General features: G+C 37.6%; 2 protein-coding genes and 1 pseudogene across 2 annotated transcripts; all 3 read right to left on the bottom strand.

Moving 5' to 3' along the window:
• Positions 1-599: 599 nt before the first annotated feature.
• LOC114823057 (uncharacterized) lies at positions 600-1,955 on the bottom strand. The gene has a single exon (XM_070816105.1). The coding sequence runs from the start codon at positions 1,953-1,955 to the stop codon at positions 600-602; it is 1,356 nt and encodes a 451-aa protein (XP_070672206.1).
• Positions 1,956-10,618: 8,663 nt separating this feature from the next.
• LOC114823056 (xylan glycosyltransferase MUCI21-like) lies at positions 10,619-11,398 on the bottom strand (the record flags this gene model as incomplete). Its single annotated transcript, XM_029098357.2, has 1 exon — positions 10,619-11,398. A coding segment is annotated over one exon (780 nt), but the record flags the coding sequence as incomplete, so codon positions are not given.
• Positions 11,399-12,084: 686 nt separating this feature from the next.
• On the bottom strand, positions 12,085-13,686 carry LOC114823055 (pentatricopeptide repeat-containing protein At1g52640, mitochondrial-like; annotated as a pseudogene).
• Positions 13,687-15,794: the final 2,108 nt, after the last annotated feature.

The following is a 15,794-nucleotide window of genomic DNA, read 5'->3' as shown; positions in this document are numbered from 1 at the left end:
GAAGCGGTTGCAACCGGTAACACCAAAGCCAATGTAAGAAGCTTATACACTAACATATAACTTTCACACCTCCCAGTCTTCACTAACTCTTTTGCAAGATCACTGATTCCTCTCAATGATGAAAACTCACTATGCATCTTCATATCTTGAATGTAATTGTCAAGTTGAATTGGAAGATTCATGAGGTCCATACGATCAAAATCTTGAGGATAAAGTTGGGCTAAACGAACAATTTTTTCTTTGTCAAAAGATGCAAAATTATTCACTGGACTCAAACATGCCATACAAAGAAGCAACTCGGTGTTTACCTCATTGAAGCGATCATTCAATTCCTTTAGTTGCATATCAAGGACTTGAAAATAGAGGTCTACACGATAGTAATGGAAGTTTGTGATTTTTTGAGCTTTACGCCTTGATTTTCCAGGTACGAAATGCAAATCCTCCATGTTAGGAATGACAATATCATGCTCATCACAAAACTTTTCTACATCATGCAACAAGTCCCCAAAGTCATCATCTCTCAAGGATTGTAGTCTTTGCTTGCATACTTCCACTAAGGCCATCGCATTCACAATATCTTGATCTTTCTTTTGCAATGCTTATGATAACTCATTTGTAATTCCCAATATAAGTCTCATCAAGAAAAGGTGAAACACAAAATCAAAAGTTTGTATGTCTTTGAATAACCCAGTAGCTTCACCGAGATTATCTTGGTTGCGATCACTTTTAATCCATTCAACCACCTCCACCACGGCTTCAAACATAACAATAATACTAACTATAGTACCATAATGCGAGTTCCACCGTGTATCACATGGACGCATGAGGCTACTTTCTTGATTTAACCCTTTACCCGTTTCAAGATTACCAAGATGAAGAGCTTTTTGAATTTGTTCTTGTTGTTTCTCTCTCAATGCATCACGACGCTTGCACGAAGATCCAATAAGATTCACCAATCTATTAGCATTGATGAAGAAATTGGCAACATCCTCATTTTCCTTTGCCACAAATACAAGAGCTAGTTGGAGTTGGTGTGCAAAACAATGAATATAAAATGCTTGAGGATATTTGTTCAAAATCTTTGCTTTAAGACCATTTAACTCACCTCTCATATTACTAGCTCCATCATAGCCTTGTCCTCGTAACTTGGACATACTCAAATTTGTTGTAGCAAACAATCTCTCAATAGCCTCTTCAAGTGAGCTACTAGTTGTAGATGAGACATGTTGAACACCCAAAAACTTTTCAATTGCTTCTCCTTTTTTATTCACATAACGCAATACCACCGCCATTTGCTCTTTATTGGAAGCATCACGTGATCCATCAACCAAAAGAGAAAAAAATGTACCTTCCATATCTTTAGTGATTGCATTAATAGTTTCAATAGCACAAGCACGAACAAGATCCTTTTGAATATCGGAAGAAGTATACTTGAGATTCTTGGGAGCATTCTCAAACACAACCTTTCTAACTTTCTCATTATGATCGGCAAGAAATTGCATAAGCTCTATGTAATTACCCCTATTGCTCGATTTCAAAGATTCATCGTGCCCACGAAAAGCCAAACCTTGTCGCAACAACCATCTTGTGCAATCAAGTGCTCCACTCAGTAAAGTGTGATAATTAACGCGAGCTTCATCAGTTTGCTTGATCACAAATGTTTCAATGTGTTGTTTTTGTGTCATCAAGTCTTTAGCTTGTTGCATAGCTTTATTATGAAGACTTCCAACACCTCCCTCGTGGACTCGAAAATTTTCGGGTCCTTTCCTCCAATTTGTAAACCCTTTTGTAGTGAAGACATCACTTCCACTACCACCCGCTTTATCAAAATCACATTTAAAAAGATAGCAATAACGGCAAAATGCAGCATCTTTTACTATACTATACTCCAACCACTTAAAATTATCAAACCAACCTGTAATAAAACATCGATTGTCGCTAGCTTTCCTTGGCATGATGTGAGACTTCGGTTGACAAGGTTCCTTTTGAAGGTAGTATCTACGAATTGCTTCACGACAATTGAGTGGATAATCAAGCATTCGACGTCTCAGTCCAGGGTCTGCCGGAAGATTAGCTAATATTTCATCCAACTCAGTAATCTCACTTTGTTGTGCACTACTCGGAATACTAGAAGGAGGAGGAGGACTACCCGGAATATTTGAAGGAAGAGGAGGACTATCCGGAATATTTGGAGAAGGATTTAAGCACTGTTTTTTATAATATCGTTCCATTACGTAACTGTATAACGAAAGAAAAACAAATATATCTTAGACTCTTAGTCCTAGAGTAGACTACGAATTTAATTAATCAGTACCAACAATCATATCATATGAATAATCAATTTTTATTCTACAGTAGAGTATGTAGACTACGAATGTAATTAATAAGTACCAACAATGCATTTGAATGAGGGTTTTAGTTAGTTGAATTGGGGTTCATTATGTTAATGTATATATAATATATCAATCCTCTTTTATGTACTTCAAAAAAAAAATCAATAATCATAGTATTCATATGAATAATCTATAATCAATAACCATATAATATATAACCCTATAATCCTACATCAATTAAACAAAATTTTATATTCAATAATCAATTAGGGTTTGAAATAAATTAAAAATTTTACCTTAATTGGAATTTGGAGTGGCTGTGCACAGTGCACAGTGCTTGCAGTTGCAGACTGATATGTCTGGTCTTGGAGGAGGCCAACAACCAATGGAATTATGGAAAGTGAAGGTTTTGTCGTGTGGGGGAGGGAAAAGGGGGGAAAAGGTGGGGTGGGGGGGGGGAATGACGTCTGACGGGATGGGATATGGGGAAAAGGGTGAAGGTTTTTAATTTGAAATAGGGATTCAGATGATGGGGATGGGGACCAGTGGTCCCCCGTTTATATTTTTTTTTTCTTCATTCAACCAAAACGACGTCGTTTACCAAAAAATTTTAATTTTTTTTTACCAGGCCCAAAACGACGTCGTTTTGGCCTGGATTTTAAAATTAAAAAAAAAATCCCTCCCATCATCTTCCCCGAGAGCTACTTTGTTTCTGGTTTCAGAATTCAGAACCCGGTGCTCACCGGTGCTCCCCAGTTTCCGGCCGAACGAGGGGGGTTCAAGCATCGCTCCTGCCTTTGTTTTCCGGCGAGCGGAGGGGCAAACGCCCCCCTTCGCTCCTACGTAGCTTCGCCTCTGACTCCAAGAGTGAGAGAGAGAGTGTTCCACTACACATTGTGTGAGTGAAGTTTAGAAGGATAGAAAGTGTGTGTCATACTTTCTTGTATCCATCAAGCCTTGTCTTTGGCTTGGTAAGACTACTCTTATTGTATTCATCTTTTTCATATAGTGAAGATTGATCCTTGTTTCGTGGACGTAGGCATAAATTGCCGAACCACATAAATTCTTGGTGTCCATTTTCTACTTTACCTTGAGCATTCTCTATTTTGTAGTACCGACATTCCTAACATCAATGTGGTGATAATAGAGTGGTGGTGGTGACTATCAAGTCAACATAACCAATCGTCACTACTGTCACCATGCACCTCCATACCCTTGCAGCTGGAGTCACTAAATATGTTATCGGCGCCAACAAATCACAATTGAATTGAAGGCGAGAAAAATGCATTTAAAGGCAAAGAAGTGTAAGATATAATGGTCAAGTGGTCTACCCCCTACAAAACGATGATGTACGTGTCGCACATGGACATGGACGATGGACCACACGTTTGGTTTCTCTTGTAATATCCACATCCACACCCTGACTCCAAACAAGGGCTAAATCGTAGGCCCCCGCGTGTACAATTGCAACATAGATGATTGTCGTGTATTCAAATGAAACATATTTGTTTTGTTAGATAGTGCGGCATTAGGGCGGGAAAAAACCTCTTCATAAGTATGAGAACAACTTACATGACAAATGTATAACACCACATGATATCTCGTGCTAATGAAACTAAGGATATGTGAACAAAAACTTGCAAATATTTTATTTTATTGACACAGAACGTTAGCATTGTAGTGCACTCATTCCATGTATGTCCTCTATAAGTAATGGCGAAGCCAGGAATTGTCGGGTGGAGGGGCATAAGTTTGTGAGTCTTGGAGTTTTACGCTTTGATTTTTCGAGTGCGAAGTACCCTTGTTGGACTAAGTGGAATCTTACGTGGACATTTGAACTTACTTCGTATTTGGTCTCCTTTCTTGCCATAATCTTATGGTATTCCTCATTACAAACGTGTGAGTTCAAGCATAACAGAATTTAGAATTAAAACAAAAAAACTTATGAAAAAGAATGTTAAGGAGATCGACTCGCTAAAAAGCGTGTCCTAACGACTCACTTGACACTTGTAGTCCTTGCTTCTTACCATTAACATTGTAGTTTTGGGCACACAAGAACTTTTAAAATATAGTAATTATTTGTATGCCTCTTCCTCCGCTTCGCCAGTGTCTGTAAGTAGCCCTAACCAACCACTAAGTGGTCCCTTCCCTCCTCCTATAACTGATTTTTAAGAGGGTAGAAGGCGCGAAGCCATTTGATTAGATTTGATATAATGAGAGGTTGAAAGTTGAAAGCAAAAGAGTGTACTTGTAAGTTGAAAATTTGATAAACAATACCCGGACTCGTGCCTTCTTTTCTAATATTTCTCTTTGGGGTTGTCTGTCAAGGTTTTATTTTAGCAGTCAACTTTCAAATTATAAAGGGTTTTTATTTTAATGCGATATTTTAAACTGAGTTTTTATTTTAACGTAATATTTTAAACTACTGTAATCTGCGAAGAAGAGATTCGAAGTTCAACTTCACAGTTCAAAGTACTTGTTTCAGAAAACTACGCTTAAGCTGCTTTCTTGTTGGTCCGGCTCTAAGGGAGCCAGGCGAGGCATTTTCCCTGGGCCCAGGCCTTTAAGAGAAAATAGAGACCCTAACCCATGCCTTTTTTTCCTATTTAAAAAAGAAAAGAGAAGCCATTGTCCTTTTATTCCTTTGTATATCTGCAGAGGCCCAAATTTTTCTACCCAACTACCAAATTAAAAAGGCCTAACATTTTTTTAGGTAATAAAGGGCCCACCATTTTATTACTCAAATTATATTGTATTGTAAATATGGACGCCTACATAATCTCATCTATTATTTGGTTTGAGTTTATGACCCCATACATTCACAAATTGTCAAAAGTGGCTTGGTGGAGAAAACACGTCCCACTTGTTTTCAATTATATAAGGGTGCGTTTGGTACGTGGGATGGGACGGAACAGAGTGCGCGTTCCGTCCCACGTTTGGTGCGCTAAAATTATGTGGAACGCGTGTCCCATGGAACGAAAATTGGTTAAATTTTGGTTCTCCCTCCCCCCTGGAACGGGTTTTTCCATACCGTGGAACACAAAAATGATAAATTTTAAGACAAAAATACCTCTTAGCTTTTTCAATATTTACACCTTTTAAATTATACAACAAACCCTAATCCTTCCTTTTCTTCTTCTCTGCCGCTGAAGTTCCTCTTCTCTGTGCCGCTGAAGTTCCTCTACTCTGCTGCTGAAGTTCTTCATCCTGCATCTCCCCTTCGCAAACTTCCTCCTCATCCTCTTTCGTGTGCCTCTCCGTGAACTTCACCTCTGCATCTCCGTTCCAGGTTCGATCTGGATTCATTTTTTTTCAGTGTTCAAGTTTCGATTTTTATGTGCTGAAATGTACAAATCTGATGTCTTTGGGTTTTGTTGGATTGGATTATGTTTTGGATTTTCCTCTGTTGGATTGGGTTCTGTTGGATTAAATATAAACTAGAACCTTTGATGAATTTATCGGGGTTAACGTCAACACCAATAATTTTAGATGCTCCTCTTGCTCTTGCTCCTTCTCAGCGACCTGATCCAGATTGCAAGCCGCATCTAGTTGAGTAATTTGGGGATTAAGAAACCCCAGTTGAGCATGAAAAAGGAATAATTAAATTAAATATTATAAAGCAAAATCATTCAAATTTAATTTAAGTTCATATTCGTGTTAATTTAGTAGAAAATATTGGGTTAAGCATCGACATATTTTGTATAAGTTAATACCTGGTGAATCGTGTATGTTAAAAAATAACTGGTGAACATGCAGTGCTTACAACTAATATGAGAATTTGACTTCACATTTCCTTCTTTTTAACGTGAAAAAGTGTATTTACTAACACCTAAAAAATCATCATTAATAAGCAAACTCTCGGCAACTCAACAAAAAGGTTAAGAAACTCACAGCAAGTCCCACAGATCCTAAACCGAAGATCGATCATATAGCAGATACAGGACATGGAACTATCAATTAGCTATAAAATTGGTCTTGGCTAAAACTGAAACAGTTGCACACAACTTCCTGAAAAATCGAATACCAGATGAAATGTATGAAACTTGGAAGTGTACTGTGTATAGTATCCACTGACCCTATGTTGACTTTGTTTTTTATTTGCAATTTACTTATTTGCAATTTACTCTTTGTGGTTCAATATGTCATCCCAGGTTTTAGTTTGGACACTTTTATCATTATCAATTCCTATTAAGGTTCTTTCGATGTTTCTGAAAATTTAGTATCATATTTTGATTCATTCAATAATTGAATCTTGCGTATGTTTTTTTTTTCATGTGAAGGTATGGATGAATATGAGACTCAATTCTTTGTTCTTTTGAACGTTTGGATTATAATGGCACAAGTCTTTAGTATGAATTGCCAATTGTTGAGGTATAGACAACAACAAAGGAGACAATGGGGAAAAGCTAGTTTAGAGCAAAAGACATTTGTTAGACTTCATGTTAGGAGAGAGGAAATAAATCGTATCACGCAATTGAGTGATACTAACTGTTTGTGGGAGCTGCGAATGGATAGGAATGCATTTGCAGTTTTATGTGATTTACTACAAACTCGTGGTGGGTTGGTAGATGATGGTCATGTTACAATAGAGGAGCAAGTTGCTACTTTTGTTAACATATTAGCCCACCACAATAAAAATAGGTCAATGCAGGTTAGATTCATTAGGTTTGGTGAAACTATTAGTCGGTATATTCGCAGAGTATTGCGTGCGTTGCTCAATTTGCAAGAGGTGTTGTTTGCAAAACCAACCCCTATCCCGGAGGATTGCATGGAATCGAGATGGAAATGCTTTAAGGTAAGCATCATAGTAAAATCATTAATAACATAATTATTTGTAGTTGGTAATTAATATAAGTTTTTCTTTTGTCTAGGGTTGCTTAGGAGTGCTAGATGGAACATACATAGGGGTCACTGTGCCTGAGGTCGATAGACCAAGATATAGAACAAGGAAGGGTCATATAGCAACTAATGTGTTAGGCGTATGCACACATGACCTCAAATTTGTATATGTGTTATCCGGTTGGGAGGGATCAGCTACTGATTCGAGAGTTCTTGGTGACGCTATTACTAGAGCTAATGGCCTCAAGGTCCCAATTGGTAAGATAGATAAGACCTAGTATTCTTCCTTACCTTTGTTGGCCAACAACTAAAATTTATTATCAACTAATGTAGGTACATACTATTTGGTTGATTCCGGATATACGAATGGTGAGGGTTTTCTGGCACCGTATAGAGGCACTAGATACCATTTGCAAGAGTGGGAAGGCAATTCATTGGCACCTACGAATCATGAAGAATATTTTAATATGAAACACTCACGTGCTAGGAATGTCATTGAGAGATGTTTTGGCCTCCTCAAAAGACGTTGGGCTATCTTACGAAGTCCTTCCTACTATCCAATTAAGATTCAGGGATGAATGATCATTGCATGTAGTTTACTTCATAATTTTATCAGAATGTACATGGCGGTTGATCCTGAGGAAAATGCAAGGCTTGCATTTGATGAATTGCCTATAGGGGAAGATTTACCAGAAGTATTAGCATACATTGAAACCATTGAGTCAAGCCAAACATGGACTCAATGGAGGGATGATCTTGCAAGAGAAATATATGATGAGTAGAGAGGAAGTAGGGCTTGAAAATGGGTTGACATAGTAGTTGTTGTAATTATCTTTTATTGTTTGATGACATTTTACTGAGATGATTGCTGTAATTGTTTTTCATTGTTTGAAGACTATTGAGATGTTTATTAAGTGGATTTGTAATGTGGTAATTGAGATCCCTTGGTGTAAGTGCATTTTCTATGTTTATTAAGTGCATTTTCTATGATCTTTAAAATTTTTGTTTGTAAGTGCTATCCCTTGGTGTTGCCATGTACCCTTGAGTACATGGATAATAAAGTACATGGATAATAAATTGATAATTGATTACTTTTGATAGATTATATGGCCACCTCACGTAATTGGAATGATAATGAGGAGGATGTGTTGCTTACCAACCTCGAGGAGATGGTAGTTGATGGTGTTAGGTGTGAGACCGGCAGTTTTAAGGCTGGTACATTTGTAATGGTTGCCACCAAGGTGAGGGAGATGATTCCGAGTATTAATATAGAGCCAAAACATATACAAAACAAGCTGAAGCGTCTGAAAGAAAAGTATTCCTCTGCATATGACATGATGAATACCTCTGGATTTGGTTGGAATGACAAAAAAAAATGTGTTGTTGTGGATAGTGACGATGTACTACAACTGTGGGTGATGGTATATTTTGTTTCTTATTCTTTTTCAATTAGTTGCTTTAATAAGATTTTTCTTCATTTGTAGTTAAATACCAAATTATTATTAACTCATAGGCCCCTTCCCAATATATATAGTTGTCTCACCCTTCCCAATATATATAGTTGTCTCAAAAACACAATCTTGCACAGTTGCACGTGCACAATCTTGCACAGGTTCTACTAAGTTCAATTTTATTTTAAAATATTCAATTTCAATATTTGATTTCTTTGAAGTCATAACTTTGATTTCTTTGGGTTCTTATTGTAGAAACATCCTAATGCATATTACAAACCAAATAAGCCATTTCCATTGTATCCATGCTTGTGTACGGTGTTTGGGAGAGACCGAGCCACAGGTAGTATGGCTGAATCAATAGCAGATGCAATGGAAAACATGGGAATGGAAAATGAGGATTGCGATGAGACCTTCAAGATGCCTCCGACTTCACCTACCCCATCTCCTTCTGTTGGTACATCCAGTGCATCTCAACCTCTTAGGAAGAGGAAGAGGAAGAGGAATAAGAATGATGCTGATGCAAATATTGTAGCTGTTATTCGTGAAGGTTGGGATAAAGCAGTTACTGAAATGAAGAATTTAGGGGAAAGTTTTACTTTAAGAGAAGCTAAAGCCAAGTTACCTTCTCAGCTTAAGGCCATGGGTATCCCATATGATCAGGTGCTGAAAATTTCAATGAAGTTAGTGAAAGATACTGAAATGTTTCGTTTTTGGTGTACCCTGGATGACTCTGACAAGCCAGATTTCATTAAAATGTTTATGGATGGCATCTGAGCATTAGGGGGTTTAGTATGATATGAACTATATCAACTTCTAGGGCGTAGTAAGACCTTATCTTTTTTTTTTCTTAAGTCAGGACGAATGTTTAATTTGGGATTTCATGTTTATTGCTTTAGCAAGATAATATGATTAAACTTATATATTTTTCATCCTTGCATGACAACCATTACATGGTTCTCATGAATAAGATAATATCATTAAACTTAGCCATGGTGCGGGCTTATATATAGAAGATATTTGAGGACTTGGTTCTCAATTACAGGGTGATTCAGGGCAGGTGATTTTGTGCTAGATTCCGGAGGTGAGGTGCCTCGCTAATATGCAATTTTTGGACTGTAAATTTGTAGTGAAAAACAGCCTTTTCATTTACAGTAACTGTTATTAAGCAGTAGATAGTGATCTACAAGGATAAAATTTATATATAGAGAGAGAGTTACTGAGACAGAACTTTAGCTCAAAGGTTTGTCATTAATACTTGCAGCTGATATTGTGTTTAAAATAATGAGAAACATTGATTCTTCTGGACCTCCACGTAATGGATCCGGAGGGAATTCGTGTTCTCCATAGACACCCCTTAGCATTTCTCTCACGTAAAAGAAAAAACTCGTTGAGGGTTGCCGGCTTCATTGGTTCCAAGATAATATATATGAATACAACTAGTGAATACAAAACTGAAGGAAGCAACGACCAATGCTCAATTCAATTTATCAAATACCCGACCTTAAAAATAACCGGAAAAGAAGTTGAAAAACAACTAGGTAAATTAATTTCATTGATTCAAGTTGTCCTATCTATCGCTAGAAAGTAAAGAATCATCAAGAGAATAGAAAACGAAAAGACTATTCTTGGCACAAATAATGCTTGTTTACCAAGGTAAGCTCTCATGTCGCCTTCTCTAGACCGAATAACGCTTGTTTATCAAGGTAAGCTTTCAACCGGACATGACCACTTTGTCCTCTTGGTTGGCTTCAGAGGATTCTTGTTATCTTCTGCTCCTTTTGGTGAGAAATTTGGAGATCATGTTTGTTTAACATCATCCGTGCTATCAGAAATCAGAAAGATTCATAACTGCAAAATATCATGGAAGATTCATAACTGCCAGCAGGCTGTAAGACTAACCACCAAAGCATAACAGCAACAATAGTTTACATACCAAGTAACAAAAGTTTCATTGAGCATGCCTATACAAATAGACATGCAAGAGAAAGATACCTATATTAATAGACAAACTTGGATGCCGATGTATTTCAACCCGAGCTTCCTTGCAGGTTCCCCATAGTATTCCTCCGCTGTCCACTCAATTCCTAGGGGAACAACTTGGATGAACACAGACCCAGGCCTCATGAACATAAAATGTGTCATGGCAGCGCCATGAACCCCGATCATGACATCACTCGCATTAAGGGCCCGATAAATCTTTGCTAACTCTGTCTTGCGGTCAGGTCTCAAAACATTAACTTCAAACCCAATTTGCTCAGCCATTCTAACTAAGAAATTCTCATTGGTTATCGCTCTTGATCCATTTCGAGATATGATGAGCAGCTTTGGCTTCTTGAATTGATCTTCTTGCATTTCACTCTCAGGTTCGAAAGAGCTTTCAAATGCCAGAGACGCAGAATACTTCTCCAGTGCTTCCCATTCCTCGTCTTGAATAAGACTTCTAATTCGAGGCCAGTAGGCTCGGTCTAGAAGATTTCGAAAGTCAACAATGCTCACATTTCCCTCCATCAGTGAGGAATCCACAGTGAGCTCGTCGTGAATCCTCAGACCAACGATGACCTCAGGGAAGCAATGAGTTCTTGTATCTCCACTAAAATCTATAGGTTGATAATCTAATGGTTGAGAAACAATGTCTCCATATTTCGTCACCCACCAATTATGGTACTCGAGAATGACAAACACAACCTTCTTGTTGAAACGCTGGGAAGTAATGAACAACGGCATAATCCCATCATTAAATTCGTGATAGACATTACCGGTATATCCCCCAGTTACTCAGCATCTGAACAGTAGAAGAGTATGGCGGTATACCTTCATCGATCATTATCTCAAAGTATTTACAAGCCTCCTCTAGTTTACGTTTCTTCTTGCATAAGCCATGAATCATTATCTTAAATGCTTGTATCAAATTCGTAATGTAGTTTATTACAAAGATTAAGAAGCGAAAATTACCATAGCAGTAGTGGTAACTCCAAAAAGGGCAATGAGGGATGGCTGGCACAGCTACTTGGCCAACTTATGTGGCTACGACTTCAAACACTAAAACCCAGTACAATGCACAAAAGGATGCTGCAAAAGAATTAACAAAAGAATAATGATCGCAAGAAACAGTTCAGTATAACTTAAAAAACTTTGGGAAGTTGATGGGGCATAATCGTCATATACCAATTGATTCATGAATCGTGGCCATCCATCCAAGCAAACACATCTACATACACTGTGGTGTGATAGATATTTTATGTGCTCCATATTCATTATCTGCAAAATATGCATCTATCGAACAAGATAATAAGTCTGGAGCATCATTCTGGCCAACAACTATATCTTTTAGATCGAAGTTTAAATTTTGTAGTTTCTTTTTTTCCCATGTTTGTAGGATCTATTACATGGTTCCACTTCAAGCATTCTGGCCAACAGCTATGCGATCAATTAGACAAAATAGATGGTGTATAGTACGTCCTACGTCGTCAATCTCTAGCCCTATATCAATATTGTGGAGTGGGGAACCTTTATCCCAAAAAACCTCAATATGCAGATGAGATATAACATTTGAATCAAGCAATTCATAGATACAAAAATTACTTATAAAATAATTTTGAAAGTAGGTAAAAAAAACTGTTGTATGCCTATTACCTTCGCCGAACCCAAAAAAAAGGTGGGAAATGCTTGAAATTGGCTAGAAAAAACTTGCATCTTCATCGGAAAACGCACCACAAGCTGGGCTTATTGTACTCTTCCATAGAGGGGTAAATTCGAACATCCAAAGATCGAGTCTTGTTGTTACTTGTTAGGACTCTCCTGAGTCCCGGGAGAACTGCAAGAGGAAAGAGAGAGAAGGGATAAGGAAGAATTAAAAAAAAAAATAACAGTGCATATCTTATGAGATCTAGGGACACCATTGGAATAAGGTTAAAACTGTGAGGTTGAGACTCACCCAGAACATAAGAAATAATTGCATAAAGTATTAACACATAAATTATCAATTGAAGATCATATCATGTGCAGCAAGCCAAAACAAACAATTTGAAATCAGACCAACCAAAACAAACAAAAGTCATTTCCCATGGAAGATTATCACAAAATCGCAGGACCCAGACAATCTAAATAAAATGGGTTCTACGGGGTGGAAGAAAGCATAAAAGGTGGAAGATCATCCACCTCACAATAAGTACGAATGAAAATCGAATAGGTACAAGCATCCGGTTCAACTCCATTCGACCCCATCTCCCGAAATATCTTATACGCCTCGTCAACTTTCCCACCTTTACACAGAGCCTCCAAATAACTATCATACGCAGGCACATCAACCAAACATCCTCGTTCAGTCATTTCATCAAACAGCTTATGTGCTTTATCCAAATCACCAATGTCTCCCCAACCTCTCATAAAAAAATACTATAAGTTTTCGCATTCAACTGAAACCTACTCTTAACTTTATCAAAAAATTCATGGGCATACTTGACATGCTTTCTTTTACATAATGTGTAAAGAAGCTGATCAAGATCATGAACACTGGGCTTAATTCCAAACTCAACCATTCAATTTAAAGCTCGAATGGCGTCGTGAGGCAAATTAGCTCTACTATAAACCTGAAAAATAACCCAGAAAATTTCCGGGCCAATATCACAACACTTGGACTCTCTCACTTCTATGAGGAAATCCCACAACACAGCATATTGCTTGCTACTTCCTAAAATGTCAATCAAAATGTGATAGCTTTCAGCACTATGTCGAAAACCCGGAATTGTTTTAGCCCAAAGAATGAACCTGTGTGCAGAAAGCCCGAGATTTTTGCAGCGTTTCAGAACTTGCTCAACCAAGTCTGTGGAGATTTGGGTAGACAGAGTGTTGAGGGAGAGCTCCAAGTCGTGGTGAGGGTTCTTGTGGTCGTTGAGGATGCGGGAGAACTCGCTTACTGGGTGCGGTGATGGTGGAGATGGTGGGTTGTGGTGGGTGAGAGAAGAGAAGGGGTGGCGATGAATGTTGGGTTTGGAGGGTGAGAAAAGAGAGTGGAAGATAAAGATGAAGAAGCAGCAGTGGCGATGTTCTGTGTTGCCGTAAGAAAGGTTTTGGGTATTTTAGTCATTTTAATCTTTTAGTTCCGTTCCGTCCATGCGGTACCAAACGCAGGACGGAACAACCATCATGTTCCGTCCTGTGCGTACCAAACATAACACAAAACATCTGTTCCGTCCCGTTCTGTCCCGTTCCGTCCCGTCCCATCCCGTCCCGTTCCGTCTGCGTACCAAACGCACCCTAAAGGAACACAATAGCTCACAAAGAAGACACAAGCAGAAGAAAACAAACACGGAAGGAAGAAAAGAGAAGAGAGAAGAAAGGCTAGAGTGAACATGAGAAAATAGTTACTTATCTTTGTACTCTTATAATTTATGATAATGAGAGTAACAACTATTGTTGCCCGGAGAATATAGGCACACTTGCCGAACTTTGTAAATATTGTGTCTTATTTACTTTATATTCCACCACACATATATCGTCAATTTCGCAATACGTTATCAGCACGATAAGCTCTTGTGTGAGTAGAAAGCATAATGCCTTGAATCTGGTGAAGCCCCACCTACCCTTCACTTCTAACGGCTAGAATCTCACATATAAGAAAATCTTCTCATTTTGTTCTCATACCTTAGTACGACTAATTTGGTTAAAGCAAGTATATATATTATTGTATGACTGTAAATCATTACTTGCAAAGCAAAAAGGGTACAAACTTGAAATTCGCAAATTATCCGACAGTCATGTTACGAGCTTTGAAACTCCAACTTCATGTGCTCAAATAGAAACTTTTCCATCATACAAGTTGTTCCTTATCCTCTTTCTCATAACATATCATCCCAAAAACATCCAACAATGAATTCATTCCAGATCTTAGAAATACTTATAGACCTAAAAATCCGCATAAACGCAATTGAAAAGCACTGAGAAAGCCCAAAGAAAAAAGGATGGAAGAGATGACTACAGGAAAACATGAATTATATGTCGACAGATATTCGTCACATAAATATGAAAATTCGTTACATTTAACTATATGTGACACATTTTCAATGTCTATATCACATATAGTTTAGGTGACGAATTTCAAAACCGTCACATATTTTCGACAAATGTGACACCACATACGTCACCTAATACCTGTAAGTGTGACAGATTAGGCGTCCCAAAAGGCAAAGGTCAATGACACATAAATTCGTCACATATCAAATGTATAAGTGATGAATTTAACGTCTCCCATTATAATCCCAAATGCAATGGTTGAGGATAAGTGACGCTGATAACGTCACCTATTCCCTTGATATGTGGCACAAGTTATGTCACATGTCAAAACCAAAAACTTATTAGGAACAATATGTGGCAAACTAATTACCACATATTCCCTATTTCGTAATCTAAAATTACAATTAATTACAAATATAAGGAATATTTCATTAATCAACAATTTGAGTACATTCCAGCACAGACACCAAGTGTATGTCCCAAAAGTTAATATAAATATCCCTTGACTTATTAAGGTGCTAACAAAACATGCTTGTTTGAAACTAACAACAAAACATAATATAATAAGTCATACATCCATATTATGGTCTTCCAATTCAACATAGGTATTGTTGTCTTCTGAAACATCATCATCGGTACCTCTAAAGTTGCTACTAGTCTGGCCCTGACTTGCGCCCCTGACTTGTAGTCACAAAAACCTTCAATTGTGATGCTTAATCTAATCTCTCAACTTTGTCAAATCCACTCGTGCTCTCAACTTTTCACTCTCCTTTTGCAATTAGAGGAAACCAATTGATAGAAGCTTAATCTAATCTCTAACTCCTCATCTTCTTTTTCTTCACCTTATCCTTATATGATAAAATAGAAACACATGAGCACATCACACCAAAACAAAAACAACTATATTCAATAAAAGAAGTTGCAATTCATAATTCAGTGCCTCCATCATTGTCAATTAACAAAGTTGCAATAAAACATGCAGTCATTGTTGTGTGTTTATCCTGATAATATCAGGCACATTGGTGCACTGAGAAAGAAATACCTAGCTCTAGACTAGCAAGTAGCTTTACAAACTTGTAGTCATATAATAACTCATCAAAAGTGGTCTCTAACTTAAATAGGAAAAAATTGTATAGAATACATACAAAAAGGATTA

The sequence above is a fragment of the Malus domestica genome, chromosome 16 (assembly GCF_042453785.1).
Source record: "Malus domestica chromosome 16, GDT2T_hap1".
Classification (NCBI taxonomy): Eukaryota; Viridiplantae; Streptophyta; class Magnoliopsida; order Rosales; family Rosaceae; genus Malus; species Malus domestica.
The sequence above is the reverse complement of the archived record's forward strand: the minus strand, read 5'-3'. Positions and strand labels throughout refer to the sequence as shown.